Here is a 26,696-nt window from a genome sequence, read left to right as displayed (position 1 = left end):
ATGGAAGAAATATCAATGTTCCATACTTGTTGATAGCACAAAGGAACTCCAGGTAATACAGATTGTAAGTAAGTAAGTAAGTAAGCGAGTGAGTGAGCAAATAAATAAATAAATACATTTCACCTGAAACTACTGTGCTTGCCATAGTGAACTCTGCAGAATTAATTAATACAACCATATTTGCCTTTTCAGAAACCTTCTGAAAATGATTTGAATGGCCCAAAATCTAAGGTGCTAACTATCAAAGGCAATATCAACTAATGCCGCCTCCTTCTCCAATTCCAAGACTTAAGGTCATGTCACTGAATTACATTCCAACTTAGAATCATTCTAAGAAGAGACCGGTGTCCCCTGATACATCAGACAACATGCTAACACACTAGTACTATTTGCCATGAGCAGCAATTAGAAGGTGAGACCCAGAAAGACCTCCTTCCTAGGGAGGAAACTGAAGCCTCCAGAGTTAATGATCTCAGGTCCTTCAGCAAGAACTAGAGCCCAAGTCCCTTGGTCTCCAGTCCAACATTCTTTCTAAGACATCACAGTGCTTCAGGAAAAGAAAAAATAATAAAGTTCTTAAAATGTATTACTTTTATTTTCATGCCCACCATAAATACACTAATAAAAATGTTGTCAATTCTATGGCATTTTTGCTAAGCTAAATTAACTTCCTTTATCTTACATTAGCCATGTAAAATTAGGTTCCCTAACTTTCTCACTACAAAATAAAATGATGATAAATGCCATCACACTGGGTTTTATGAAGCTTTTTGGCTATAGCTATGGTAATTGACCATGTCACGGAATTTGGAGATATTTCCGTGAAGTAAGGACAACTGTTTTTGAAGAACATGAATAAAAACTATTCCTTATGACCTTACCTACTTTTATTTTTATTGATTCCACATTTTTTTAATAGAAAAGAAGATAGTAAAAAGTACTAACTATTAAGTAGTCACCTATTACGGTACCTTGGCAGCTTTATTAACCTTGTCTTCATTTTCTCTCTTATACACAAAAACAGAAGCAAATTTGCCATCTTGCAGAACAGCTGGATAAACAGCAAGTCCAGAGGGTAAGGTAAATGGTGGTTCTTTCAGTGTATAGCTCTTTAAAGCACTATTCTCTGATCCCATCACTTTTGCAGTAAGGTGTACTGCAGCTCCTCCTCTAAGCCAAACAGACCTAGTGAAAATATAAAAAATATTCAAACATTAAATCTGCCTGCAATATGAGCAAGAGAAATGTATCTAAGAGTCAGCTGATATGGTCATTTGAAACTACTAGCTTCTGCAATCCTCATAAACTAAGAAATCTGACAAGGAAAACAATAAATGTTCAGCAAATTACCACGAGTACTATGAAGTAATAGCTGTAGAGCAGATGTATTCGACTAAACAGTCACATGCAGTTACTGCCCCACTGACCACCACACACACACATTTAGAACTTTCAGTGAGGAAAAGCAGTCAAAAATAGAGTAAGATAATTCACACCACTCACAAGGCTGCTCCACAAGGAAAATATTGCAAAATTTTATTCAAAAATGTTAAAACTTCTGTATTTTAAAATTAACTTAAAATTATAAAGGAAAACAACACAAATGGAGAATATTTGTAATAATAAAAAACATGTTTAACAAATGGAGAGCTCATATAAACCAAGTAAAAGACCAAAACACCAGTAGAATAATGGGAAAGGAAACACAAAAGTCATTGAAGAAATACAAATGACAGTAACCACGAGAAAAAAAGTAATCTCACTACTCTTCAAAGTAATACTAAATAAAAAAGGGAAATTGCAATATTTATAATCTCAAATGCTAGCGAGAGAAGGGGGTGAGGGGGGGATCAGGAGGTGTAGGTGTCTGGGGTAGGAGAAGGAAAGGCTAGGGGGAAGGAAGGATTACTGAAGGGTATGAGGAAGCTTTTGGGGAAGTGGATATGTTCATTATCTTGATGATCATCATCATGAGGATGGATGATTACAAACATCAAAACTTATAAAACTACACTTTGAATATATTCAGTTTATTATATATCAATTATACCTCAATAAAGTTGTTTTAAAAATACATACACAAAGGCTTGAAAGAAATATGCTTAAGTTTTAACAGAGTTTGTTGTGGATGGTCAGATTATAGGTAATTTTTCCTTCACATATACATACACACATAAATACATGCATACATATATGCAGATTTGCCTAGATATCCCAAATTTTCTGTAATTTGAACCTTTCTTTACAACAGAGGAACAAACTCACGTGGTTACAGCAGGTAACGCACAGCAGTCCACTGATATCTGCAGAGTTGCAAAGGGCCTACTGTGTGCACGGGTACCTACTGTGGGAGGCATGCACCATGAAGGAAGCAGCCATCACAAAGTTCCAGCCTCCCGTTGCATTCAGGCCTGCAGTTCCATGCCATTTATCATGAGAAGCCAGCAGCCTGAATACTTATGTGGAAGTCTCCAGGTTTTTAAAACGCTGGCTCCAAAAAAAGTTTAAACCAAACAAAATATGTCTGCAAAGTTGAAACAGCCAATTTTAGTTCTGACTTTACCATAATTAAAAAAAAAAAAATTACTAATTCTGGCAATGTGGTAAACGCCAGTGCTAAACAATGCACCCCAAAATTTTCATTTTTAAATCTTTATTCTTTAGATAAATATAAACCCAATAATCATTACAAACAGACCCTCTACTTGGATTTTTTTTTTTTTTCCACTTTGGTGAAGTTCATGAAACGCTTTCTCTGTCATCAGAGCATGCAATGCTGCTCAAGGCACTATCCTAAAGTGGAGAATTTAGAGTGCCTATAGGCTCCCACACATCATTATCATAGAGAACACAAAATGTACAAGGACTAAAGTCATCCAAAACCGAAGATTTGCAAAATTCAAGAATGTTTTTGAGGGTAAGAATTAAGTCTGCCTTGTAACAAATCCACTGAGTTAACCACCTACCTAGCAATGTATCTTCCTTAAGATTGATAGAGCAGTAAAAACAGGACAAAAAATGCCAAGTATCTCAATTATATGGAACATTCACTTTTCTACTGGGGCTACAAAAAAAGAGTGTGTTTATGTAGGATCACTGAGAAAAGCAGCTATTGTGAATTCCCCTATTGTGGAGATGTGGTGTTGCCCAGCCTCCAACAATCCCCTGCCAAGTAGGGAGGGTCATGTTTAGTACTCTGACTTTGCCCCTGCCCACACAACTGCCACCCCTTCTTGGGAATAATTAACTTGTCAGGTGCCTACCCTGTGCCAAAGAGCAGTTAATCCACAGACTGGACATCTCTAGGACCCATGGCCTGGGTGAAGGGCTAAAATGGCCAGATCCTTGTCTCCCCCAGGAATTCCAAATGAGAGATATTTTTGTCTATTAGCATAGCTAAAGGTAAAAGGGTGAAGTAGAGTCCAGGCTATGGCAAGCAAAGCCATGTGGAAGCAGAGGAGGCCAGCTGGTAGAAGAAAAGCAAAACTAGGAGAGTGTTCTTAGTAATATTTACAGGTCACATTACCACCCTCCATCTCAAGACCACAGGAAGCCCAGTTTCAGTTTCAGATCCATTTCCCTCAGGCCTCCCTGACAGCCTTACAATCAACCCCCTTTACCCAAGGTGGCTTGAGTGGGTCTAGTTCTTTGAATCCAATTGCTAGTTAATAAGCAGAATACTGAACTCTTCTTCAGCTTCTCTTGCCTGAAAAACTAGTCAGACTAGAGGAATGAGTTACAGAAGTGTTACTTTGAAACATGTTTATCTACAGCTAGTCTAACTTCCTTTTCTCTTAGCCACAAAATATAGCTTTCCTGTGATATAAAGTACTCTAAAGTCCCCACCCCCATGTCATCAGTAAGCAGTTTCAGTATGCAACTCTAGGATTCATTTTAAAAAAAAAGACTAAAAACCATTATCACACTCAACAAAACTGACAATTCTTGCTCAAATCTCCCTGATTCTCATAAACTTTTGTTTTTTAAATCAAATTAAAACTAGAGTTACATATTTATTTGATGTTTCTTAAGCCTCTTAATGGATAGGTTTCCTCTCTTTTATTCCATGCAACTTATTGGTTGGAGAAACTGGGTTGTCTTATGATTTCCCAGGTTGGATTTTGCTGATTGCATCCATATGGTATCATTTAACAGACCCCTCTGTCCAAAGATTCCTTCAAAAATATTAAATAAAGTATTGACTCTATATATATTTGGAAAGGGAAAATTCGAGAATAAGGAACTGCAAGTAAATGATAATCCTCTTGGCAGAAAATCATGTTATTTAGTTATAAATTGTGTTAGTTCCCAAAGGAGATAAAATGGTTACCAGGACTCTGGCTAGATGAATGGCAGCCAGCACAGGCAATAACAATGGGCATTTAATTTAATTAGCCATTTCTAAATCGCAAAATACTTCCTTGTGAGAAAAGTCTGCTTTATATCTACTAACCTTTAATTTAATATTATGAATTCCACTACAAGATAACTAAGATAGGGCTATGAAAGCTTTAGGAAGAGGTTAAAAAAAATGGTAATTTTTCTTCACGGTGTACTTTATGTCGAAAACCCTAGTAAATAGCACTTAAAAATTTAAAAGGGATACATGGTGTCTTACGAGGACTGGGGAGAAAAGGTGTCATTTTATTGTTTTGAAAGTATGGTTAACGGTGACAGAAGTGTATTGATATCATGAATGCCACACTGGCAGAGTAGAAGGAGTGATTATATTCTATGTCCTCTAAAAGTTTTGCCTTTATCAGGAGGAAATAAAAAGATGTGCTGATGACTGCAATTTAAGAATGTCTTAAAAGCAATAATTTTTAATTCTCTATGACACACACTGTATCCAAAGAGGCATAAAGACTGTTGACATAAACAGTGCTTAAAAAATAATTCAGTTAAAATGAACTTGCTGAAATGTAAGACTGATAAACAAGACCACTTGGATTTCCAAAATGTTTTCTTTCTTGTTGCTCTGAGAAGTGAAGGGGAAAATGAAATCTTGTTAGCTTTAGAATAAAAAAAGTCACATGTAGAAAAGGATATTCCCACAGCACAGATATTTTGCAGAATTTATCATCTCCACTCTCTATAATAAAATATTGAGTTGGCAGTCTCCAACTTGAATGTGCATCAGAGTCTTGCCTTAAAAAATGTGTTCATCTATCTTCCTCCATCCTTTTGCTTCCTTGGGGGCACATAAAGTTTCCCGACCAGTTGTGCATTCCAAAAGCCCTTGTCTAGGTAGCTGGGTAACTCATATGCTCAATAAGAAACCCCTTTCCTATGGGGGAAATATCTGTTTTTTTTTCCCCAGAAATTAATCATGATTATGTAGGTCCTAGCTCACTTAGCCTGGAAGTTCCGAAGATAATGGAACGTGTATTGTGGACAAGTACAGAGGCTTGTACTGTGGGTTCTAAGAACACTCTGTATTGCCTGATATTTTATCTGGTCATCAGTTACCAACTATACTCCCGGCCCTTTCCTTTGATCCGTTTCAGGTGTACAGGCCCTATACTGTACTCTGTCTAGCACTGCTAGCTGACAAGCAATACATAATGAAGCCTTTATGCATCAAGAGAATGAAGTATGATCTCTGTTAAAAGATGAGATTTTATGTGGATATGCATAGGGATCTGTAAAAACTGCAGTACCGGTTATTCCAAAATGCAGGACCCAACTCTCAGTATTCACATGGTTTCCTAAATATGATCTTCCTAAAAATGTATTTCATCTTTATTCTAAATAAAATGCATTACCCGAAGTCAAGAGCCAGCCGGCCTGAGGAAAGAGGAGGAAGGCAGTGGAGACGGACACGGGTTTGGGTCAAGAATGAAGCCTCCCCGGCTGAAGCCGCCTTCCCAGGACCGGCGCGACCCTAAGCTCCCCACCGCTGGGACAACGTTGCTGTCAAGGCAGTGTCCATCCCCGCCGCGCAAACCAGCCAGACCCGCAGCGGGGAGGGCGGCCCGTGGGCTGGGTGCGGGGGAGTACAACCGCGACCAGCCGGGTCGCTGAAGGGCGGGGACGGCGCTCTCGCTGCGCCGGCCCCTCACCTTCCACACCTCCAAGCGAGGCCCGGTTCGTAGTTTCCTCCGACAGTTCCGGCAGCCTGCGCCGCACCCAGCAAAGCCCAGATTATAAGGGCGCCCCCGAAATAAAGCAGGAGGAAGGTGCGGGAGGCGGAGAGCAGAGCTCAACCGGCAGCCGGCGCCGGGCCGAACTCACCCCTCGCGGTTTCGCGAGCCGGGCGCGCGCCCCTCGCCTGCCCTCCTGCCCCGGCTCTCCTCCCAGCCGCCGATCCGCGCTGTCGGAGGACACAGCGCAGGGCAACGAGTTACCTGCGGAAGGGTGGCGGGGGCAGGCGGCGGAGGGTCTTGGCTCCGGTCCCCCTGTTGACACCAACCACCCTCGCCTCCCCCGTGAGGCTGTAGCCACTACAACCACACTCTTCTCGGGACCTCGTCCCTCCGACACCATAGAGACGGACCCGGAAACGGGACAGAATGCCAGCCTTCGCACCTCCGACACCACTAAAGCGAACGAACCCGGAACCGAGATAGAGCGGCCCGCACAGGTGATTCTCAGGCAGGTGCCATCTTGAGTGCGGGCGCCGGCGCCGGTCCTGTTTCCCTCCCTTCCTCCAGCAGCCTACTTGTTCTGTAACAATTCCTCCTCTCTAGGGCTTCAGTAAACGCAAAAATTTGTCTTGATTTTTAATTTTTAGGCATAACCCCGCGGTTTTAACTTGATTTCCGCCCTAAACAAAAATGGCCGCCTGTTGCCTTTTACTTATAGCAAAGGGGCGGGGCGGGAATCAAAAAATAGGAGTAAGGAAATTAGTTACGATTGGCCGAGCTGCGTGGACGGAAAGACAGCTGAAAATGACAGAGCTCGTGGTGATTCAGGCTGAAGCCTAGAGACTGGAAGTCCCAAATCACTCTTAATTCAGCAAAAAGTAAAATTGGGAATATTAATATTAATAGTACTTAATCCTGTTGAGAATTAGGTGAAATATAAGTAATGGTTTTAAAACAGTGCATAGCACACAGTAATTCACTATATGATAGCTATTATTTTCATTATCTTTGTAGTAGTCATCGTTACTACAACTTAATGTTTCTACCATCTTAGAGTTGGCAACTGGCCTAAATCATTTGATCCTGTACAACTTTTAGGTCCTTTCTGGTCGATAACAATTGCTGGGAAAGTTTAAGATGGATAAGGACTCCAAATTTCTTCGCCAGGTTAAATGAAAGCAAATTTCAGCCCAAATTTACCTCTTAATCAGAAAGGTTTTAAACAAATATTTGTTAGAAGATAGGCACAATAGTTAATTTAACCAAACTCTCTGTCCTATAGAAATAAAATGTGAGCCACATGTGTAGTTTTTAATTTTCTAGTAGCTGCACTAAAAACAGTAAAAAGAAAGAGGTGAACAGTAAAAACAAGTTAATTGTAATATTATATTTTAAACCAATATATCCAAAGGATTATCATTTAAACATACAATTAATATAAAAATCATTGATGAGATACTTTAAATTCTTTTTTGTATTGCCTTTAAAATGCAATATATATTTTTTATAATTTGGACTAGCCATTTTAATTCTCAGTAGCCACATATGATTAGTGACCACCACATTGAAGAGTGCAGTTCTGGGTGGTCTGACCACCACCTTGCATTAGAAAGTTCGGAGGCAGAGGTAGAGCGCTGCAGAGTCACATTCTCTTACCATCGTAGTCAGCATCAACATCCAGCAACCAAAAATCCTCCAGACCAGTGTTAAATCCAGGTCCATTTAGTGATGAAGGCTTGGATGGAATCCCCAGTGGAAAGGCTGAGACCTCCTTGAATTCTTAGACCCTCTTTATTCAAGTATGGAGACCATTCTATAAACTATTTTAGCAAATCTATCTATCTTTTAATTGAGAGCCCATTTCTAACATTTGTTGGATTAATTAAGAAGCCTGTATTTTAAGCAATAAAAATCCATTTCCAACACTTACCATGATAGATAACAAAACATTTGGTGTCATCACAGATCAAGTTGGCTGAAGTATTTGTAGATCCATCTCCAGAATGTAGCCTTTCTGGTATGATGCTACCTGACTTCTCCTGGAGTGTTGATTCTTGACTATTAGAATATAAGTTGTTCCTAGGGCATAGCTTCAACCAATTAACCCATGCTGAATATCACACTGTTGATGCAGAAGTAATTTGAAGTCAGTCTCAGACATGATGACACCTATGTGATTGTTATACAGAATACTGGCCTACTTTGTAAACTGTGAAACACTACACACATTTATCTTACAACTTCATGTTGGAGACTGTTTATTTCCACAGATATTTAATGCACACTTTTTCTGTGTTAGGCACTAAACTGCCCCATAAGAAAAGAAGGAAGAAGACCCAATCACTGCAGAAAATGGGGTTCTTTGTGGGGCCCAAATGTGGCTTAATTTTTTTATTAAGTGATTGCGGATGTGTCAATACTTTAGCCCTAGGAATTTGATTTTGATTTTGGAAAGTGCCCTGCCCCACCACCAACATATCAGTTCCAAGCTAATGTGTGTGATGCTGGATATGTGCTAAATGACTCTGCACTTCCCTGATTCTTCTCAGGCCTCTCTGATATTCACTCCTTGTTCATTCACTTGGTCAGTAAACACCTTAGAAGTGCTATGTACCAGCCTCTGCTCTTGGGAATGGAAATTGGGGAAACACCAGTGAATGAAAAAGATCAGCTCCCTGCTCTCACATCTTACTTGGGAGGTAAGGGAAGAGATAGACAATAAGAATATAATTGAACAAAGATAAATTCAGATAATGGTAAATGCTATGAAAAAAGTAAAACAGGGTAATTTAGTAATAATAATAGCAGCTAACACTTATTGAGCACTTACTATGTATCAGATACTTTATATGTATTAATTCTTATAAGCCGACAGCAACTCTACCGAAGAGAAAACTGAATCACAGAGAGGTTAGGTAAGTTGGACCACAGTCACACGGCTGGTAATGATACCAAGGAATTTATCTACAGATTTCACGTTCTTGATGGCTGTGCCTCACCTCCACACTGTTGTGATAGAGAGCAACAGGGTGGGAGGGAAGAAAGGCACACCCGGGGGGGGGGGGTGTATTACTACTTTAAATGGGCCGCCAAATAGGACCTCTCAGCAAAGGTGACATTCAATCTGAAAACTGAAGGAATATGAAGATCTAGAGGCAAAGAGTTCCTGGCAGAGGGAGCAGCAGCTGTGAAGGCTCGACAGCAGGAATTGACTTGGTTTGTTTAAGGAATAACAGGAAGGCTAGTGTGGCTGGAGTGCAGTGAGTGAAGGACAGAGTGGTTCATGAGGAGGCATTTGGAAGCCATTTAAGATTTTAAGTAGGAGAGTAATATCTAGCTTATATTTTTAAAAAATCACACTAACTGTTATATGGAGAATGGATCATGAAGAAGTGAGAATGGTAACAGGCAGACCAGTTAAGAGATTTCAGCAATAGTTTATACAGAAGGTAATAGTGACTTGGACTAGGAGAGAAGGAGTAGAGATGGAGTTAAGTGGACAGAATCATATTTTGGCGATAGTGGGATTTGCTGATAAGAAATGAGGAATCAAGGTTGATGCTTTGGTGTTTGCCTTGAGCAATTGGGTGTTTGGTATAAACCATATCAAATTTGTAGAACTTGTTATACATCCAAGTGGAGCTAACAAGTCAGTTGATGGATTCAAAAGTCTGAAGCTCTGTGGAGAGCTTCTTAGTGGCAGGAGATATAAATTTAGGAGCCATGGACTCACAAGGTTGTAAATATTCTATGTTTTTCAGCTTCATCATCAACACAGAGAAAAACAATTACAACACAGTATCTGAATAAATAATCTTTAGAGATTACTTTCACTCTTTGCAAGATTCTTTGTCCATTATTCAGTGATGTGCTGCTAAATGTTTAACAACTGTCTCTGCAGGGAATTTTATGTGTTTTTTTACTGATATAAAAGATATGAAGGATGCATAAAATAATTTATAAATATACTAAAACATATAATATTCTTTATTGTAAATTCATATAACCAATCGATTCTTAAAAAATGCTTTTGTTGATTTTCGCCATACTCTTGCATCCATAGCCAACCTATGATTGCAACTGACAAATGAGTGTAGTTTCTGACATGGATACTGGTTAATATTTTCATTTACATAAACAACTAGACAAGTATGAAGTGGCAAAAATGTATGTTGGAATTTCACTCATTCATGAATGACATGAGTGATTTTCATGCTGAATCTGATAGTTTTCAAACATAAGAGTATTTCCGTTATTTTTTGTGTTATCACAATGTAGTTGCTATAGGCAAAAAGCAATTTTAAGTTTAATCTGCATTACTATTGACATTTCTAAATCACTTTCTAAATCAACAAAACAATAAACAAAGTCCTTGATGTTTAACATTTGCCAGTATCTGTATGTAAATGCTCCTGTCATGACCACTCTCAAAATACCAATGTGATGTCACTGAACATAGAGTTAGGAGATGTGCAGTACTCCATCCACAATTAAATAGTATTTCCACCACACAGATACAATTGATATAAGTAACCTCATGGGCATAAATAGTAATAAAACATAGTACAATAATTAGAAGTGATGCATTTTTAGTTTTTATTACCTTTTTAAATATAATCTAGTTAATAGTTTTGTATAATTTAATTTTCAATAATGGCTGTGTTTAACAACTGGCTTGCAAAATTCCTGAAGCCAACAGTAAGCTCTTGTGTGTTGGTGTGAGCCATGGTTCCTTTTTATAAGGCTGGACAAAATGATTTTCTTCCATTTCCTTTTCGCAAAAATGAGACATTCTGGAAGATGGTGGAGTGGGTAAGGTAGGGCGAGCTTCCCCTCTGTGAAAGAAAGTAGAGAGGGCTGGAGGGTGCTGGCTAAAGAGGTACCCCTATGGTATGTGGTGGGGATGTGGACAAAAACGCAGAGAGATGGCAGCTCAGGGATAGAGTTGGTTTGGCTGGGACTGCCTCCCGGGGCTGGCAGCTAGGAGATGACCTCAGCACGGGAGTGAGGAGTGTCTCTCCACTCCTGTGCACCTACCTTGGCAGTTAGCTGGGGAGGTGATACACCACAGCCGTATGGCTGGGAGCTCCCATGAGGGAACCTGGGAGGCAGCATTTACTCTCCTCTCCATGGAAGCCTGGGTGGTAGGCTGGCAAGAGCAATGATAGGAGAGGGTGGCATACAGTCCCATCAGGAGCCCCACACCCCCACACCCCAGAGGCTCACAGACAAAAGGCAGTCAGGGAGTGGGGCACATTTGAGCTGGAGGGTGCCCTTCAGTGAATTCCCTGATGAATTGCACAGGACCCACACTGCACCCCAAGGGCAGGTATTCCGCACTGCACATGGAGAACTGGTGCACTGTTGTTTCCCCACCCCATTTGGGCTCCACCCAGCTCAGAGGAGGAGTTTAGGGAAGGCTGGCTTGGGAGTAAAAGGTGGCTCAATATCACCACCTGTTGGTAGGATAGAGAAACAGCATGCCAGCAAATTATATGTTATATATATAATTATATATTATATATTATTATATATATAATCCTGCATTTCCCCAAATAACCTTATCAACACAAGCAAATGCCCCAAAGCCAACAGAAAATCATAAAGCACTTCAAGATTCTAGAAGACATGTAAAAGCTAAATGAACAAGTTAAAAAGCTGGAAGAGTCACAAAATTTGGAGCAATTAATTAAAGAAGTAAACACAAATCTCCAAAACAACTTCAACAAGATGGCTAAAGACATAAAGGATATCAAGAAGACCCCTGACAAGCGTAAAGAAGAATTTGAAAGAGTAAATAAAAAATATCAGATCTTATGGAAATAAGATACTCTTGATCAAATTAAAAATATGCTAGAGACACAGAAGAGCAGATTGGAAGAGGCAGAAGAAAGGATAAGTGAACTGGAGGATAAATCAATTGAATGCAAACACACAAAAGAACAAATGGTGAAAAAAAAATTTGCAGTAGAGCTCAGGGAAATGATGGACAACATGAAGCAAACAAATATAAGAATCATTGATGTCCCAGAAGAAGAAAAGAAGAGTAAAGGGCTAGGAAGACCTATTTCAAGATATAGTTGGGTAAAACTTCCCACACAGATTTGATTTACACAAATATGTAAATCAGAGATGCCCAATGAACACCAAATAGAATAAATCCAAATAAACACACTCTGAGACATGTATTGATCAGATTGTGAAATGCTCAAAAGGAGAAAGTTCTGAAAGCAGCAAGAGAAAAGCAATTCACCACATACAAGGGAAACAACAGAAGACTAAGTACTGACTACTCAGCAGGCACCATGGAAGAGAGAAGGAAGAGGTATGACATATTTAAGATTCTGAAAGAGAAAAATTGCCAGCAAAGAATTCTTTATCCAGCAAAACTCTCCTTCAAAATTGAGGAAGAGTTTAAAATTTTCACAGACAAACAAATCCTGAGAGAACTTGTTGACAACAGATTTGCCCTGCAAGAAATACTAAAGGGAGCTCTACCAGCTGAGAAAAAAGGAAAGGAGAGAGAGGTCTGGAGAAGACCACAGAACTGAAGAGTTATTAGTAAGTGTACCTTAAAGGAAAAAAAGAGAGAGAGGGGAAAAATAGATCAGACAATTAAAAACCAAAGGGTAAGATGGCTGGTTCAAGAACTCATTTCACAGTAATAACTTTGAATGTGAATGGATTAAACTTTCCAATTAAAAGATACAGACTAGTAGAATGGATTAAAAAGTATGACCCATGCATAGGTTATAGACAACCCTTTTTAGGTTCTAATGAATTGGAGTAGCTGGTGGTAGATACCTGAAACTATCAAACTACAACTCAAAACCCATGAATCTTGAAGACAATTGTATAAAAATGTAGCTTATGAGGGGTGACAATGGGATTGGGAAAGCCATAAGGTCCACACTCCCCTTTGTCTAGTTTATGGATGGATGAGTAGAAAAATGGGGAAAGGAAACAAACAAAGGCACCCAGTGTTCTTTTTTACTTTAATTGCTCTTTTTCACTTTAATTATTATTCTTGTTATTTTTGTGTGTGTGCTAATGAAGGTGTCAGGGATTGATTTTGGTGATGAATGTACAACTACATAATGGTACTGTGAACAATTGAATGTACGATTTGTTTTGTATGAGTGTGTGGTATGTGAATATATCTCAATAAAATGAATATTTAAAAAAAAAAGTCTGACCCATCGATATGTTGTTTACAAGAGACTCATCTTAGACCCTGTGACACAAAGACACTGAAAGTGAAAGGATGAAAACAAATATTCTATGCAAGCTGCAACCAAAAGAAAGTGGGGATACCTATACTAATATCAGAAAAAATAGACTTTAAATGCTAAGATGTCATAAGAGACAAAGGAGGACACTATATATTAATAAAAGAGACAATTTACAAAGAAGAAATAACAATCATAAATATTTATGTACCCAATCAAGGAGCTCCAAAGTAAATGAGACAAACATTAGCTAAACTAAAGGAAGCAATAGACACATCTACAATAATAGTGGAAGACTTCAATGCACCACTCTCTTCTATAGATGGAACAACTAGAGAGAGGAGCAATAAACAAATTGAGAACCTAAACAATATGATAAATGAATTAGAGTTAACATATTTATAGATCATTGCATCCCAAAGTACTGGGATATAATTCTTCTCTAGTGCCCATGGAACATTCTCCAAGAGAGATCATATGCTGGGACACAAAACAAGTCTTAATAAATTTAAAAAGGTGGAAATTATTCAAAGTACATTCTCTGACCATAATGGAATGCAACTAGAAATCACTAACTACCAAAGAACCAAAACTTTCACAAATATATGGAGGTTAAACAACATACTCTTAAACAATCAGTGGGTCAAAGAAGAAATTGCAAGAGAAATAGGTTAATATCTAGTGACATATGAAAACAAGAACACAACATATCAAGACCTATGGGATGCTGTAAAGGCAGTGTTGAGAGAGAAATTTATAACTCTAACTGTATATTTCAGAAAGCAAGAAAGAGCTAAAACCAAAGATCTAGGAGGCTAGAGAATGATCTGCAAACTAACCCTAAGCAAGAAGAAGAAAAGAAATAAAAAAGATTAAAGCAGAAATAAATGAGCTGGAGAACAAAAAACAATAGAATAAATAAAACCAAAAGTTGGTTCTTTGAGAACGTCAACAAGATAGAAAAACCCTTAGCTAGACTGCCAAAGTCAAAAAGAGAGATGATCCAAATAAACAGAATCAGAAATGACAACAGGAAAATAACTGTGGATCCTGAAGAAATAAAAAAAAATCATAAGAGGCTACTTTGAACAACTGTATGACAACAAACTAGACAATTTAGAGGAAATGGACAAATTTTCTGAAAACACATGAACAAACTAGACTGACCCAAGAAGAAATAGAAGACCTCAACACACTAATCTCAAGCAAAGAGATCCAGTCAGTCATCAAGAATCTACTACAAATAAAAGCCTGGGGCCAGAGGCTTCCCAGGGGGAATTTTACCAAACTTTCCAAAAAGAATTGACACCATTCCTGCTCAAACTCTTTCAAAAAATTGAAGACAAAAGAACATTGCCTAACTCATTTTATGAAGCTGATATCACTCTGATACCAAATCAGATAAAGATACTGCAAAATCGAAAAACTATAGGCAATCTCTCTAATCAATATAGATGCAAAAATTCTCAAGAAGATTTGCAAATTGAATCCAAAGGCCCATTATTAGAATTATACACTATGAACAAGTGGGGTTCATTCCTGGCATGCAAGGGTGGTTCAACATAAGAAAATCAATTAATGTAATTCAACACATTAACAAATCAAAAGGGAAAAATCAAATTGTCATCTAGTTAGATGCTACAAAAGCGTTTGACAAAATTTAACATCCCTGTTTGATAAAAACACTTCAAAAGATAGGAATTGAAAGAAACTTCCTCAGTATGATAAAGGGCATATATGAAAAACCCACAGCCAGCATAAATCAATGGTGAGAGGCTGAAGGTCTTCCCCCTAACATCAGGAATGAGACAAGGATGCCCACTGTCACCTCTATTATTCAACATTGTGCTAGAAGTTCTAGCTAGACCAGTTCATCAAGATAAAGATATAAAAGGTACCCAAATTGGAAAGGAAGAAGTAAAACTGACATTATTTGCAGATGATATGATCTTATATTTGAAAAATCCTGGGAATTCAACCACAAAGCTACTTGAGCTAATAATTCAGCAGAGTGGTGGGTTATAAGATTAATGCTCGTAAGTCAGTAATGTTCTTATGCACTAGTAATGACCTAATTGAAGAGGCAATAAAAAAAAATTCACAACTAAAAAAATCAGTTACCTAAGAATAAATGTAACCAAGGATATAAAAGACCTCTACACAGAAAATTACAAAATTTTACTAAAAGAAATAACAAAGGGCCTAAATAGGTGGAAAAATATTCCATGCTTATGGATAGGAAGACAAAATATTTTTAATATTTCAATTCTACCAAAGTGATCTACAGATTCAACAGAATTCCAATCAAAATTCCAACAACCTAGTTTGCAGACTTGGAAAAGCTAGTTATCAAATTTATTTGGAAGGGAAAAGGGCCTTGAATTGCCAAAAATATTCTAAAAAAGAACAAAGTGGGATGACTTTCACTTCCAGATTTTGAAGCCTACTATGATGCCACAGTGGTCAAAACAGCATGGTAGTGGCATAAAGATAGACATATTGATCAATGGAATTGAATTGAGAGTTCAGAAATACACCCCTGTATATACAGTTGACTGATTTTTGATAAGGCCCCCAACTCTACTGAACTGGGACAGAACAGTCTCTTCAACAACTGGAGCTGTGAGAACTGGATAGCCATAACAAAAAGGATGAAAGAGGACCCATACTTCACACCCTATACAAAAACCAACTCAAAGTGGATCAAAGACCTCAATATAAGAGACAGTACCATAAAACTCCTAGAAGATAATGTAGGGAAACATCTTCCAAACCTAGTATTAGGAGGTTACTTCCTAGACCTTATGCTCAAAGCATAGGCAATGAAAGAAAAGTTAGATAAATGGGAACTTCTCAAATTCAAAAGCTTCTGTACCTCAAAGGAATTTGTCAAAAAGGTGAAGAGGTGGCCAACTCAATGGAAAAAAATATTTGGAACCATGTATCTGATAAGAGACTAATATCTTGCATATATAAAGAAATCCTACAACTCAACAAAAAAATAGTACAAACAGCCCAATTATGAAATGGTCAAAAGATATGAAAAGACATTTCTCCAAAGAGGAAATACAGAACACATGAAAAAATGTTCATCTTCACTAGTTATTAGGGACTTGCAAATCAAGACCACAAGGAGATATCATCTCACACCAATTAGAGTGGCTGCCATTCAACAGACAAGAAACTACAAATGCTGGAGAGGATGTGGAGAAATTGGAATTTTTATTCATTGCTTTGGGACTGTATAATGGTACAGCCACTCTGGAAGACAGTTTGGCAGTTTCTCAGAAAACTAGATATTGAATTACCCTATGATCTGGCAATTCCACTTCTCGGTATATACCCAGAAAATTTGAAGGCAATGACACGAACAGACATTTGTACACTGATGTTCATAGCAGCATTGTTCACAATTGCCAAGAGATGGAAACAACCCAATGTCCTTCAACAGATGAGTGGATAAACAAAATGTGGTATATACATATGATGGAATACTATGCAACAGTAAGAAGCAATGTGGTCTTGAAACATATGGCAACATGGAAGAACCTTGAAGATATAATTCAGAGTGAAATAACTCAGATGCAAAAGGAGAGATATTGTATGTTACCACTTCCATGAACTATCTGAACAATGTAAAATCAATGTCTTATAATGTAAGAATATTGAGGACTTAGTAATGGACAGTAGCTAGCAAGGGGGAATAAATAGTCTTATATGTTCAGATATGTTAATGATGGTGAATTCAAAGGTGTGGTAATGGATGGGGGTGACAATTGTTTGTTAATGGGATTATAAGTATCAGAGCTGTATTAAAGGTGAATAAGAATGAAAGGGATTGCTTATTAGTCTTTGTTTGTTTGTTTTTGTTTTGGTATTTAAATTCAGTTTTATTCACATACCATACAACCATCTATGGTGTACAATCAGCTGTTCACAGCACCATCATATAGTTGTGCATTCATCACCCCAATCTATTTTTGAACATTTTCCTTACACCAGAAAGAATAAAAATAAGAATAAAAAGTAAAAGTAAAAAAGAGCACCCAAATCATCCCCTCCATCTCACCCTATTTTGCATTTAGTTTTTGAAACAATTTTTCTACTCATCCATCCATACACTGGGTAAAGGGAGTGTGATCCACAAGGTTTTCACAATCACACTGTCACCCCTTGAAGCTACATAGTTATACAATGATCTTCTAGAGTCAAGGCTACTGGGTTGCAGTTTGATGGTTTCAGGTATTTACTTCTAGCTATTCCAATACACTAAAACCTAAAAAGGGATATCTATATAGTGCATGAGAATGCCCACCAGAGTGATCTCTTGACTCCGTTTGAAATCTCTCAGCCACTGAAACTTTATTTTGTTTCATTCTGTTTCCCTTTTGGTCAAGAAGATGTTCTCAATCCCATGATGCCAGGTCCAGGTTTATCCCTGGGAGTCATATCCTGCATTGTCAGGGAGATTTACACCCCTGGGAGTCAGGTCCCCCCTAGTGGGGAGGGCAGTGAATTCACCTGCCAAGTTGGCTTAGCTAGGCAGTAATGGCCACATCTGAGCAACAAAGAAGTACTCAGGGGGAGAATCTTAGGCACAATCATAAGCAATTTTGCAGCAACGAGTTTCAGAAGGGCAAGCCCCAAGAGAGATGGCTTGGCATACCAAACCTTCAGTCCTCAACGTTTATGAGAACATGAGCCACAACCCAGGTGAGGAAGTCCAACACTTCTGCATTTCCCCCAGCTCCTCAGAGGGGTCCTGCACATATATATATTTTTTCTTTGCCCAAATTCTTTGGGATGTATTGCTGTTTCACACTAACCTGTGCAAAGCTACTAGATCTCACTTCCTATTCAAAGTTCCATGCAATTATGGTGTTTGAACAAGTTGACTAGACAAGTCAAATTGTTTAGGGTACTACAGAAAATATAGATCCTGAACCAGATAAACATCTCTTCCCTCGGTCTCACATGGAAGTTGAAGTTTTAAAACACAGTATCGTCCTTTACCTTTTGGCCTGATTTGCCCTAGTCCTAATGAGATTTGTTTCATTCATATTTCTAATTGAAGTGGAGACTCTTTTTCACCTTTTAAAACAGTGGCTGTATGCGCTAATATTGACATTCGTATCTGCCGAGCTCTAGCTCTTGAGTTTCAGGTGTCACTCAGATATCCAAAGTTCCAGAGACCAATTAGGTTATACACAAAGGGATCAGCATCTGAGAATTTGGAGATAGCCATTACAATTCAGGAATAGATGTGACTGCTGTAAGAGCTTACAATCTAGGGACCATTACAATAAGCATTCCCCTGATAAGCTGTGCTCTAAGATTCTATTCTGAGTTTACACATTGCAGTTAGTCCATATTGGTGAGGCATTATAGTGTTGTCTTTGTTTTTGGTGAACTTCACACAAAATGCTGTCCACAGGATCCATTCACCTCGCTGCATGTCTCACAGCTTCACTCGTTCTTACAGTTGCTCAATATTCCATTGTATGCATACACCACATTTCAACATTCTTTTCCTCAGTTGATACTCTTAGGCCACCTCCACCCATTGCAAATGATGAATACTACCTCCATAAACACCAGTGTGCAAATGTCCATTCATGTACCTGCTCTCAGCTCTTCCAAGTATATACCCCATAATGAGGTTGCAGGACCTTATGGCACCCACATGTTTAGCTTCCTGAGTAACCACCACACTGTCCTCCAGAAAGGCTACAACATTCTACTTCCCCACCAACAGTAATTAGGTACATCCCTTTCTCCATGTTTTCTCTAGCACTTTTATCCCTATTTATATTTTTTCCTACAATTTTATAGAGATATAGTCACATACCATACAATTATCCACAGTGTACAATCAGTTGTTCACAGTATCATCATACAGTTGTGCATTTATCACTACAGTCAGCACTTGAACATATTGATTACTATGAAAAAAAGTTTTTTAAATGATTAATGAAAGAGATAATAAAAAGAAAAATAAAATATCATACAATGTAATATAATAGTAAAGTCAGACAACAATACCATTACCAAGAATCCCATATCCTTCCCTTACATCCCCCTCTCATACACATTTAGCTTTGGTATTTTGCCTTTGTTACATTTAATGGAAGCATATTACAGTGTTACTGTTGACCATGGACTCCAGTTTTCTTTGATTCTATTTTTTCCCCAATACCATCCCTTTTTCAATAATTTGCATGGTTGACATTCATTTGTTCTCCCACATGTAAAAACATCCCCACATTTGTACATTTTGTCAATCATCATCATCGACCACTCCAGCTTTTACCAAGTCATACAGTCCAAGTCCCTGTTGTCTATCTTTACCTCTGGTTCATACATGCCCCCAGCCCACCCCTCTGAGCTTCACTCACAGACATTTTTTGTTCAGTGTACTTACAATAGTGTATTACCGTCACACAGTTGTTTTTTTTTTTTTTTTTTTACTTTCCCTTCTTTTTTAAATCAACTGTATGAAAAAAAAAGTTAAAAAGAAAACAAACATACAATAAAAGAACATTTCAAAGAGACCATAACAAGGGAGTAAGAAAAAGACAACTAACCTAAGATAACTGCTTAACTTCCAACATGTTCCTACTTTACCCCAAGAAAGTCACCTAATATAGCAACATTTCTGTGAACTTGCTCCTACTATATCCATCAGAAATTAACAGACCATAGTCATTCCTGGGCATCCCCAGAATGTTAAATAGCTTATCTGTTCTTCTTGGATTATTGTTCCCCCTTCCTTAATTGCTCTCTATTGCTAGTTCCCCTACATTCTACATTATAAACCATTTGTTTTACATTTTTCAAAGTTCACATTAGTGGTAGCATATAATATTTCTCTTTTTGTGCCTGGCTTATTTCGCTCAGCATTATGTCTTCAAGGTTCATCCATGTTGTCATATGTTTCACGAGATCGTTCCTTCTTACTGCCGCGTAGTATTCCATCGTGTGTATATACCACATTTTATTTATTCACTCATCTATTGAAGGACATTTGGGTTGTTTCCATCTCTTGGCAACTGTGAATAATGCTGCTATGAACATTGGCGTGCAGATATCTGTTCGTGTCACTGCTTTCCGACCTTCAGGGTATATACTGAGAAGTGCAATCGCTGGATCGAATGGTAACTCTATATCTAGTTTTCTAAGGAACTGCCAGACTGACTTCCAGAGTGGCTGAACCATTATACAGTCCCACCAACAATGAATAAGAGTTCCAATTTCTCCACATCCCCTCCAGCATTTGTAGTTTCCTGTTTGTTTAATGGCAGCCATTCTAACCGGTGTTAGATGGTATCTCATTGTGGTCTTAATTTGCATCTCTCTAATAGCTAGTGAAGCTGAACATTTTTTCATGTGTTTCTTGGCCATTTGTATTTCCTCTTCAGAGAACTGTCTTTTCATCTCTTTTGCCCATTTTATAATTGGGCCGACTGTACTATTGTCACTGAGTTGTAGGAGTTCTTTATATATGCAAGATATCAGTCTTTTGTCAGATACATGGTTTCCAAAAATTTTTTCCCATTGAGTTGGCTGCCTCTTTGCCTTTTTGAGAAATTCCTTTGAGGTGCAGAAACTTCTAAGCTTGAGGAGTTCCCATTTATCTATTTTCTCTTTTGTTGCTTGTGCTTTGGGTGTAAAGTCTAGGAAGTGGCCGCCTAATACAAGGTCTTGAAGATGTTTTCCTACATTATCTTCTAGGAGTTTTATGGTACTTTCTTTTATATTGAGATCTTTGGTCCATTTGGAGTTAATTTTTGTGTAGGGGGTGAGGTAGGGGTCCTCTTTCATTCTTTTGGATATGGATATCCAACTCTCCCAGCCCCATTTGTTGAAAAGACCATTATGACTCAGTTCAGTGACTTTGGGGGCCTTATCAAAGATCAGTCAGCCATAGATCTGAGGGTCTATCTCCGAATTCTCAATTCGATTCCATTGATCTATATGTCTATCTTTGTGCCAGTACCATGCTGTTTTGGCAACTGTGGCTTTATAATAAGCTTCAAAGTCAGGGAGTGTAAGTCCTCCCACTTCATTTTTCTTTTTTAGAGTGTCTTTAGCAATTCGAGGCATCTTCCCTTTCCAAATAAATTTGATAACTAGCTTTTCCAAGTCTGCAAAGTAGGTTGTTGGAATTTTGATTGGGATTGCATTGAATCTGTAGATGAGTTTGGGTAGAATTGACATCTTAATGACATTTAGTCTTCCTATCCATGAACATGGAATATTTTTCCATCTTTTAAGGTCCCCTTCTATTTCTTTTAGTAGAGTTATGTAGTTTTCTTTGTATAGGTCTTTTACATCTTTGGTTAAATTTATTCCTAGGTACTTGATTTTTTTAGTTGCTATTGAAAATGGTATCTTTTTCTTGAGTGTCTCTTCAGTTTGTTCATTTCTAGCATATAGAAACATTACTGACTTACGTGCATTAACCTTGTATCCCGCTACTTTGCTAAATTTGTTTATTAGCTCTAGTAGCTGTATCGTCGATTTCTCAGGGTTTTCTAGATATAAGATCGTATCATCTGCAAACAATGACAGTTTTACTTCTTCTTTTCCAATTTGGATGCCTTTTATTTCTTTGTCTTGCCGGATTGCCCTGGCTAGCACTTCCAGCACAATGTTGAATAACAGTGGTGACAGCGGGCATCCTTGTCTTGTTCCTGATCTTAGAGGGAAGGCTTTCAGTCTCTCACCATTGAGTACTATGCTGGCTGTGGGTTTTTCATATATGCTCTTTATCATGTTGAGGAAGTTTCCTTCAATTCCTACCTTTTGAAGTGTTTTTATCAAAAACGGATGTTGGATTTTGTCAAATGCTTTTTCAGCATCTGTTGAGATGATCAATTGATTTTTCCCTTTTGACTTGTTAATGTGTTGTAATACATTGATTGATTTTCTTATGTTGAACCATCCTTGCATGCCTGGAATAAACCCCACTTGGTCATGGTGTATGATTTTTTTAATGTGTCTTTGGATTCGATTTGCAAGTATTTTGTTGAGGATTTTTGCATCTATATTCATTAGGCTTAGGCACGTGGCTGGAGTCTGCTCCAAAGTTCTGGTTTCAAAATGGCTTTCTCCCAGGACATTACTCTCTAGGCAGCAGTTCCTCAAAAATGTCACTCTTAGTTGCACTTGGGGTATTTGTCCGCTCTTACCTTCTCCAGAGCAAGAGTCTGCTTTCAACAGCCGTCTTCAAACTGTTTCTCATCTGCACCTCCTGTGCTTTCTTCAAAGTGTCCCTCTTGGCTGTAGCTCCTCTTCAGAATGTCACTCACAGCTGCACTGAGTTCCTTCTGTTTGTCAGCTCATTTATATGGCCCCACTGATCAAGGCCCACCCTGAATGGGCGGGGCCATGCCTCCATGGAAATTATCTCATCAGAGCTATCACCTACAGTTGGGTGGGGCTCATTTCCATGCAAACAATCTAATCCAAATGTTCCAACTTAATCCCCACTAATATGTCTGCCCCACAAGATTGCATCAAAGAATATGGCTTTTTCTGGGGGACATAATACATTCAAATTGGCACACTACCCCAGCTTTCTTTTTATTGCAGTTTGTGTGGTACATTTTTTTCCATCCTTTCACTTTCAGTCTCTTTGTGTCACAGGGTTTGAGATGAGTCTCTTGGAAACAGCATATCCCTGGGTTATATTTTGTAATCCATTCTACCAGTCTGTATCTTTTAATTGGAGAGTTTAATCCATTCACATTCTAAGTTATTGTGAAGGGAGTTCTTGAACCAGCCATCTTATCCTTTGGTTTTTAGTTGTTAGATATATTTTTCCCCTTTCTTTTTTTCCTTTAAGTTACCCTTACTAACAACTCTTCAATTCTGTGGGCTTCTCCAGATTTCTCTTTCCATTCTTTTTTTCTAAGCTGGTAGAGCTCCCTTTAGTATTTCTTGCAGGGCAGGTCTCTTGTTAACAAATTCTCTCAGCATTTGTTTGTGAAGATTTTAATCTCTCCCTCAATTTTGAAGGAGAGCTTTACTGGATAAAGTATTCTTGGCTGAGAATTTTTCTCTTCTAGAATCTGAAATATGTCATACCACTTTCTTGCCTCCAGGATGCCCACCGAGTGGTCAGTACTTAGTCTTATGTTGTTTCCATTGTATATGTTGAATTGCTTCTCCTTTGCTGCTTTGAGAAGTCTCTCCTTCTTTTCAGCATTTGACAGTCTATAATCAGTATTATGTCTTAGAGTAGGTTTATTTGGATTTATTCTTTTTGGAGTTCAGTGGACATTTTTAATTTGGATATGTATGTCATTAAGAAGAGTTGGGAAGTTTTCCCCCAACACTTTCTTTGAATACACTTCCTAGCCTTTACTCTTCTCTTCCCCTTCTGGAACACCAATGATTCTTATATTTGCGTGCACTATGTTGTGCATCGTTTCCCTGAGATCCATTTCAAATTTTTTGATTTTTTTCACCAATCATTCTTTTGTGCTTTCACTTTTCATCAGCCTATCTTCAAGTTCACTAATTCGTTCCTCTACTTTTTCAAATCTGGTGTTATGTGTCTCAAGAATATTTTAATTTGATTAACAGTATCTTTTATTTCCATAAGATCCACTATTTTTTTTTTTTAATTTACTCTTACACATTCTTCTTTATGCTTTTCTAGGGTCTTCTCCATGTCTTTTATATCCTTAGCCATAATATTGATATTTGTGAGTACTTCTTTGATCAATTGCTACAAATTTGTGTCTCTTCTGGCTTTTTAATTTGTTTGTTTCACTTGTCCACATTTTCTGTATCATTCAAGTGCTTTGTAATTTTCTGCTGACTTTGGACATTTGCTTATCTTGATATGTTTATTTTGGGAAGTGCAGAATAATTGAGTATTTATATATTATTTTGTTTGCTGGAGTGCAGTTTCCCAAGTCTACTAGCAGGTGGTACTCTTGAGGCACAGCTTGCTGCCATGCAGTTTCACTAACCTACCAGCAGGTGGAGCTCTCAAGTACATCTTCCATGAACTTCTCCCTTGGGGTGAGCCGAATACAAACTGGGTGGGGAACCAATCAGTGCACTAGATGTCCATGTGTTCTTGGGAATCCTGGTCCTGGGGCAGTGACATGGGCCCTGAGCAGGTAGGCAGGGAGCCTGATCAAGGGTACCCTGCAGGTGGGACATGGGCCTTGCCTGCAGGTTCTCTGCCTGCCCTGCACCTGAGAGTCTCTGGGGTGTGGGAGAGGATCCTGATCACAAATGTGGCACCTCTCCCTTCCCCCGTTCTCACCACTGCATCCCCCTGGACTTCCATGGAGGGAGAGCAATTGCAGCCTGCCAGGCTCCCTCACAGGTGCTCCCTGCCACCTGGCTGTGGAGGATCACCTCCAGCAAACTGTCAAGGTAGGTGAATGGGAGCAGAGAGCTGCTTTTTATTCCCTTGTCTAGCAGCAGATTTGCTGCTGCTGGCTTGGGGTGAGGTGGGGCAGTCTGGTCAGGACAAACTCATCCCGTTCCTTGAGCCACTGTCTTTCCCCCATTTTTGTTGGGTGTCCCCTCCGCATACTGTGGGAGACCCTCTATGGCCAGTCACACTCTGGAACCATGGTCCCTGTTCTGCCCCTTTCTAGTTACTCTGATGGAGGAGAAGCCCGTCTGCCTCACCTACTCTGCCATCTTCCCCAATGGAATAGAATTAAGGGCTCAGAAATCAACCCTGACATTTATGGCTAACTGATTTATGGCAAAGACCACTCATTTTGTAAACAATAGTATCTTCAACAAATGGTACTGGAAAAACTAGATCTCCATTTGCAAAACAAAGAAGGAGGACCCCCTACCTCACACCATATACAAAAATCAACTCAAAATGGATCAAGGACCTAAATATAAGAACCAGGATTATAAACTCCTAGAAGAAAATGTAAGGAAGCATCTTCAGGATCTTATGTTAGGCAATGATTTCTTAGACTTTACACCCAAAGCACAAGCAAGAAAAATTGGACTCCATCAAAATTAAAACTTATGTTCCTCAAAGGACTTTATCATGAAAATAAAATGACAACCTACACAATAGGAGGAAATATTTGGAAACCACATATCCAATAAAGGATTAATATCCAGAATACGTAAATAAATCCTTCAACTTAAAAACAAAAGACAACCCAATTTAAAAATGGGCAAAAGACTTGAACAGACATCTTTCCAAAGAAGATATACAAATGGACAAAAAGCACATGTAAAGATGCTCAACATCATTAGCCATCAGGGAAATGCAAATCAAAACCACAATGAAATACCATATCACACCCATTAGAATGGCTAATATTAAAAATATGAGAGGAAGTGGAGAAATAGGAACACATTCATTGCTGGTGGCAATATAAAATGGTGGAAGACAGTTTGGCAGTTCTTCAGAAAACTAAGTATAGAACTGCCATATGATACAGAATGCCAACTACTATTTATGTACCCCAAAGAATTGAAATCAAAGACTCAAACTGATATTTGCACACAAAAGTTCATAGCAGCATTATTCACAATTGTCAAAAGATGGAAGCAACCTAAGTGTCTGTCAACCAATGAATGGATAAACCAAAAGTTGTATATACATACAATGGAATATTATTCAGCCACAAAAAGGAATGAGGTCCTGATACATGTGACAACATGGAGGAAACTTGAAGACATTATGTTGAGTGAAATAAGCCAGACACAGAAAGACAAATATTGTATGAGCTTACTGTTTTGAAACAATTAGAATAAACAAACTCATGGAGTCAGAATCTAGAATATAGGCTACCAGAGGATAGGGAATGGGAAGTTAAGGCTTAAAAAGTTAAGGTTCCGAGGAGAACCTAAGATGGCAGCTAGGTGAGACGGGAAAAAAACACCTCTGTGAAAAATACTAGATAAAAACCAGAAAGTGATCCAGAATACCACTTCCAGGAATGCACCAGCTGGACAAGGTCTGCTAAAACCACAGGGAACGTGCACTTGGTGAAACCGGGAGTCTGCGTTCTGAAATGGGTAAGCCAGCTGAAAGTCCCGCGGCCATACCGTGGTGTGGGGAAACTGTGGGGTGGCGTTTGGAGACGGACTAGTTCTTTTTAAAAAAAAAAACAAATCAAAAAAACCCAGGAGCAGCTGCAGATACGGCAGTGAGAACCGCACAGTGAAGCACTGCAGGAGCGGGCTGTAGTCAATGCCTTGGTGTCTGGCGTGGAGGACAGCCCCCCCCCCACACACACATGCAGCTGATTGTCCCAGGGCCAGAGGGACAGAGGGGAGCCAAAAGGAGAAAGAAACCATGCCCCTTGCAGCCAGCTTCCCTGCATGCTGGCGACATTCCTGCCTGGGACAGTGGACAGTGGCCTTGGGTGCACCC

General features: G+C 38.8%; 1 protein-coding gene across 7 annotated transcripts in view; it reads right to left on the bottom strand.

Annotated features, from left to right (window-relative positions):
• The window catches only part of SCYL3 (SCY1 like pseudokinase 3), a 41,335-nt gene extending 34,790 nt beyond the window's left edge, over positions 1-6,545 (bottom strand). For 2 of the 7 annotated variants that reach the window (XM_037825387.1, XM_037825386.1), the window contains exons 1-2: positions 6,348-6,544; positions 972-1,185 (exon numbers count right to left, since the gene is read on the bottom strand). In XM_037825387.1, coding sequence (XP_037681315.1) covers positions 972-1,136 — 165 coding nt within the window. In that variant the 5' untranslated portion in view covers positions 1,137-1,185; positions 6,348-6,544. Of the gene's footprint in view, positions 1-971; positions 1,186-6,234 lie in introns of all 7 variants that reach the window. The other 5 variants (XM_037825385.1, XM_037825382.1, XM_037825384.1 and 2 more) reach the window with 5 other exon arrangements.
• Positions 6,546-26,696: the final 20,151 nt, after the last annotated feature.

This window comes from Choloepus didactylus, chromosome 2, assembly GCF_015220235.1.
Source record: "Choloepus didactylus isolate mChoDid1 chromosome 2, mChoDid1.pri, whole genome shotgun sequence".
In the NCBI taxonomy this organism is placed as follows: Eukaryota; Metazoa; Chordata; class Mammalia; order Pilosa; family Megalonychidae; genus Choloepus; species Choloepus didactylus.
The sequence above is the reverse complement of the archived record's forward strand: the minus strand, read 5'-3'. Positions and strand labels throughout refer to the sequence as shown.